General features: G+C 42.2%; 1 protein-coding gene across 1 annotated transcript in view; it reads right to left on the minus strand.

The window, feature by feature from the left end:
- The window catches only part of LOC104166223 (EH domain-binding protein 1-like), an 82060-nt gene that overhangs the window by 53712 nt on the left and 22227 nt on the right, over positions 1–6121 (minus strand). Inside the window, exons 4-5 of the mRNA XM_009706082.1 lie at positions 3337–3441; positions 2463–2585 (exon numbers count right to left, since the gene is read on the minus strand). Of these exons, the coding sequence (XP_009704384.1) occupies positions 2463–2585; positions 3337–3441 (228 nt within the window). The remainder of the gene's footprint in view (positions 1–2462; positions 2586–3336; positions 3442–6121) is intronic.

Here is a 6121-nt window from a genome sequence, read left to right on the forward strand (position 1 = left end):
AAGATCAGAACTGTCTTATCTAATTTGTCTCGGCACCGTTTTCCCCCCCCTCGACTTTCTGTGGCGGAAGACGACTGGAGGCACAAGTCAAGAAGGCCAAGCAAGGGAAGATGACCACAACCACCGCCTGTTATAGGGAGAAGACAGCTCTGGAGTAGAAGAGCCAGCACTTCTCAGAGGTGTCTGAGGTGACCAGAAGAATCCCTGGGGAGCCACCAATCATGAAGTCAAAGCTTTAAAAACGCCACACCAGATATCTCACTCTTGGTCTGATAGCCTGAAACACCTCAGATCTTCCACTTGCTTCAGTGCTCCAGGAAGACATACTGCTGTCACATGAACCTGACAGAAGCTCCATCCCTCCCAAATAAAAAAACACCTTATGACACAGTAGGAAGAATCTAGTGACACCCTGTTTATCAAAATCACTGTCATGTTGTTGTACGTTGCCTGCTGCATGGTGGCGACAATGTGTGGGAGGAATATTTGGTACACACACCCACATCCCCAACAACTCAGCGTTGCTGCCCAAAGCTGTGCAGACGGGACTTCTTTGGGGACCCAACAGTCTGAGCCCTGAGACTGTCCACGTACACAGGACAGACCCAGAGGAATGGAGGAGTGTCCATGACCGACAGAAGATAGCAGTAAAGGCTAGATGCCATCAAAGGGACTGAAAAAACATTGCCTCACAGATACTGGGAGTACTTTGGGAACATAAGCAGGCTGGCGTCTTGGACGCAGGCTGCTCATGGTGAACGTGACACGAGGTGTCAAGCTACTCCGGCGCTAGGAAACACCACCAGTTTATATCTCCCTGTCCCTGAGATGAGAAGGAACCAACCCTTAGCCCCTGTGCTTTGTGGTCAGAATGCCTGCAGCTTTCTGGCCGAGCAGGTTCTCTCTGGAAAGGAAAGAAAAGCTGGGTTTGGAAGACAGCAGTTTAGGTAGGATGGGACTTGTACAGCTTTCTCCAGGGAGAAGGGAGCTCTTCTTTCTAGGGCAGAGAAGGAACAAAGGAATATAGGCTGAGCCTCTTAGAGCAAGTTGTGTATGGATAACTAGATGGATGAGAATAGGTGTTTTGTATCCGCGGTTATTCTGCCTCTTTCTGTGATCCTAAGGGAATTCACAGAGGAGGAACAGACAGGAAACAAAGCCAAAGATCCAGACACCAGAACATCTTCCATATATATTGGTATCTACAAAGCTGGAACAACTCACTTCTGCAGCTCTGGAAACACCTGACAACTGTATAGGAGGGAGCAGGGGCCCAGGAGAGTGGCTTTATGGCTTCAATGGCCAAAGAGAGAAGATAGTGCAATGTCCGTGTTTGAGGAACACAAGCTGTGAGACTACACCACAGCCAAAGTATGACAGGACTTTGATCACCACCCACATCGCCTCTGGACTCCGAAGGCAGAAAAGCCATGTTGTGAGGAAACATTCAGCTTGTCCAGAGAAAGAGAGTAACCACAGGTGCCAACTGCAGCTCAGAAATGCATCCTCATCAGACCTGGCATTAGAAATCCCACGGCTGTACCCTGGGCTGCTCCTGCTCAGCGTGGCTCTTCTCCATTGCCATTACAGAGTGGCTCCTGGGGTTCCGTCAAAGGTGGCAAAGGCTCCTTGGTATTTTCTGTGGGAAGAAAAGTCTTGGAGCTTTGAACAGGAAAGGCTGAGTACAGCTTCAACTTGGGAATTAACTACGGATTGGCATTTTGAGCAGCTGCAAACCAAGTAAGTTGTACAACCTTTTTTTTTTTTTTTTTTTTGATGGCAGCAGATGGAGGCCTGCATATCTGGACATGGAGTTGAGGAGAGCAGAGGTGCCTGCTGGTTTGGTGCTCCTTTCTGGTCTTATGGCCAAAGTCTTACCAGATCAAAAACTCACAAGGGTTGTATTTCTCACTCTAACAGAACAGGAATAGGCATGTCGGTCTGGAAAGGGGATTAACACCTACCAGGTCGTGCAAGGCGTGATGCCAGAAGGCTTAACTGAGGAAGCCATAAAAGCAAAAAAATGAGAATGAAAGAGATACAATTAAATTATAATAATGAAGATTAGTGCTAACCAAGAACAGCTGTGATGCAGTGAAGATTGCAGTGAAGGAAGTTCTGATATAAACTAGCATCCACATGGAACAGAGGTCCTTGACAGTACGTGCTGCTCATTTATACCACAGGAGGTGAGTACCAGTGACACACCTGATAGGTCTAAAAGTCTCTGGTTCAACTCTTAGCTGGTAGCCCACAGTGGCAAATACACGTAAGGATGTGACTTAAAGAATAAATCCATTTTCCAGTGGCAATTGGATCACCGCTATTGCTACCTCAGTACTGAATGCAATAATTGTATTTAATCAAAATAACGTTTTTCATTTGTAGCCCTACGAAAATAAAAATCATGTTTCATTAAGCATTTGCAATTAACGATGAATTATGTAAAACAAGTCTATTACCTTCTACATCAGGGTCTCCAAACGGATTTAATTCTGCTGTGTCAGGATCACCAAAAGGGTTCGTACTAGCGTTGGCCACATCTTGTTCCTCTTCATCCAGAAAATTAAGCTTATTGATAAGTTCTACAAACAAGTTGGAATATTGTTTTAATATAGATACAAACTGTTCATCTAACATATTTCAAGCTCAAAAAAGCCCTGTATCAACAGTCCCTCAAACACTGCACCAGGGTACGGCACAAACTGCACAACTAAGCTAATGCACTTCAGTAAGTACACCAACAAAGGAGAAAAAAAAAGTGAAATGAATGAAACTTCTCTTTGCTGATCAGAACATTATGTAACAGAAATGACTACTAAGAACGCCTTCTATTATCTTCATTTATTTAATGTTGCAGAACATCTACCAAGCTAAATACAGCTACTTCTTTTTCGTTGTTCACAGACTCATTAACTATCGGCAAGAAATTTTAATTTTTGGGTGTAACTTGCATGTAAAATCAGAGAGGGGACATTTTGTCGTGTTAAGAGAGGTCAAGTATTACTGACTGCACACCTAGTGTTTTAGGCTTGGGGTCTGGGTTTTGGTTTGGGGGTTTTTTTTGTTTGTTTTTGTGTTTTGGGGTGGGTTTTTTTGTAATTTTCTTTTCTTTCTTTCTTGTTCATTATCAGATGACAACAGAGCTGCAGAGGAGATAGGCTCTTTCTCTATCATGTTGTTACCTGTTGGATGCACTACAAATTACTGAAAGTCATGCTGGGTGGAAGCACAGAGATAAAACCGACAGCTGAATACAAGCAAGAGTCAAAAGGTAACGGGTCACGGTAAATACAGACAATGAGAAACAGAAAGAAAGGAGGAAAGCTCATAGACCTTCAGAGGAACTGGCTGATTTAGCTGAAGGCATATTTGCTCGCTTTATGCAGTCATCTTGATCTTCATCTAAGCTGCTCAGAGCATTCAACTGGTTTACAATTTCTGTAAATAGAAGCCAGTCAAGACAAACGTAAGGCAAGGGCATTTAATGAAACAGAAGTGGAATGAACACTGCTACTAAAAAGAGAGAGAGTGAGGCAGAGAGAGGGTAAAAGAGAAGACGCTTAGAGTTAATTAAAAGAATACATTTAGAACGAGTCCTTACAATGATATACCTACAGCAAAGCACCTGTGTAGTACTTCAGCGATAATTTAACAAGAAATCCAGTTAACAGACATAAACAAAACCTTGCTGGATTCCTGGTGTCAGCAACAGTAATTAGTTTTACGAGGAGGAGTATGCACATCAGTTAAAAACTTAGATGTACTAGATATAATTTAAAGATTTTTCCTGCTCGTGAAGAAAACCTGAATTTTAAACCATTGTTAATCAACACAAAACAGCCCCAGAACAATTTACCTGCCTCCCAAACCCTTATGGCTACAGAAAACTAATACTTACACATGCATTTTATATATTTTATTTATTCATACACACACACACTCTGATTATTTAACATTTACAATCAGTCACCACTAAATTCTGACCTATGACAAGTTGAATTTACCTAATAGTTCTAAAAGATATGATCAGTATTGTGCTATGAGAATGCATACTGAACGTACATATTGGTTGAATATGCCACTGTAATGCTACGCAAGTAACACCTTACTGTTTGGCAAAATCCTCTTTCACCTTCTATCTATAGTGGAGAGCTCTGTATTGCCATGAACTCATAATTTTTAAAATGTTTTAAAGTTTAACTCTAGCCAAGACGTTGACGTCTCCCTAATTCTGGAAGGAAAGAAAGAAAGAAACAAAACCCAACCAGGTCTTAGGGGCTTCTGGCCCAAGGGGAAAAATTCCTCTCTGATCCCCCCTAAAGCAGTCCCACCCACAGCATCTGACAACCGCGGTTCCTGTAGTAATGGGGACTGAGGACGGGGCATCTCTGAAAGACCCCAAGCACGTGTTTCTGTGGGGACAGCCTTCCTCATCCTCCCAGCTGACAAACAGGCAGGAGAGACAACCCTGCTTGTTGAGTATCCTTGCCTCTCTGACAGGGTTGTTCATCTCCCACCTTTTCCCAATGAAATAAATGGATGATGTCTTCTGGTGTCACCAGTGAAGTTAAAGCTATGTACATGCCTTTACTGCACACTTCTCATGCCAATCACTCTTGGCTTTCCTTTAAACTTCAATTTCTTCTGTACATGAGAAGTCACTTCTTCCTAACGCTTTTAGATCACTGCTGTTTGGAACGCAACTTTTTCTCATATGGCTTTTGTTTGGGAAAGCAAACCTTTGCCACCGGCTCTCATACAGTAATCTTCATCCTATGAACTAGTTACAAGGAGCAAGGTATTTGACTGAGGTGAAAACTGAGTAGTGTTGCGACTCTCCCAACTCATGTTGGTGCCCACAGCCAGACAGAACCTCCTAGCCAGGGGACTCATGCTTTTTCAGAAGGGCAACACCTTCAACACTTGACACACTGACACAACTCTTAACTTCGTGCCTTCACAGGCAGCACAAAGAACCTGAAGCCAAGGGCAGAGTCCAGAACCTGAAAAGATCTCAGTCATATGGTTAAAAACTTCTTTTTGAAATTTAAACCGCTTTGCAAAGATATGCCAATCTGCAAATTACCAAATGGAATGATCGATTCTGCCGGTATCTATCGGCTGATAACGACAGAGCCACAGCAGAATTCCTCTTACCCGCCCCTCCTAACTGTTCTTGATCGTAAAGCAAAAATCTGCTTAGATGGGATTACATTTGTATCTATCTACACAGAGTTAATTTCACCATCCTCACTTCCTTATTTTTAGCTCCAAACGAACGAGACTTTTGTCCCAAAAAATAACACCAAAACTGCCCCCAAATTCTTAACTTTCTCAGTATAAAAATCACATATACACCTTACAGATCTGAACGATATAATACTACCTTCTGGGAGTTTTTAAGACTCAAGATACACAACAGAAAATACCTTGCTTTACTCAAATAAAACAGAGTTGACCTTACAAAACACTAGTATGAGCGAATTACTAGTTTAAAACAGGCTGAGATGCTGACATGATTTACAATTTATTATGCCAGCATGTGAAAAAAAAAAAAAAAACCCAAACAATTACAATTCAGGTTTTATTGTCAGAAAATAACAAATTAAGTTCAGAGCTTAAAAAAAGAGGGAATTCTTTGATGTGGTCTGAATCACCTGGTCCCATCTGCCAACCTAAACAGCCGTATGCACTACAATATTTCTCATTACAATATTAAATGGTTTATGTCATATTTTGGAGTGTGGAAATGGTAGGCTGGAGATTTATGTCCTATATTATCTTTCATAAATCTCATTATCTACAAACGTACATTAGCTTGTTCTACAAGTATGTCATATAAATCACTGGTTTGGTTTTTTTTTTTTCCCATTCTTCTCTCTTGCACTTTTTTTTTAATGCAGCTTGGTGCTACCAACAAAAAAGAGTAAATGTGTCAGAAGTTTACATGAGAGAGATGGTTTTGCAAATGGCAAGAAAGGGTTACACACAGTGCTCTCCAGACGCCTGCTCTTGAAATAGGCTGGGATTCAGACTCCTGCAATAGGTAGCACATGGGCGCGTTGCTCAGTCCACGCGGTGCCCCAGGACAGGCACCGTGCTTCTCTGGAGATGGAGC

Source organism: Cariama cristata, unplaced genomic scaffold (genome assembly GCF_000690535.1).
Source record: "Cariama cristata isolate BGI_N322 unplaced genomic scaffold, ASM69053v1 scaffold10028, whole genome shotgun sequence".
NCBI lineage: Eukaryota > Metazoa > Chordata > Aves > Cariamiformes > Cariamidae > Cariama > Cariama cristata.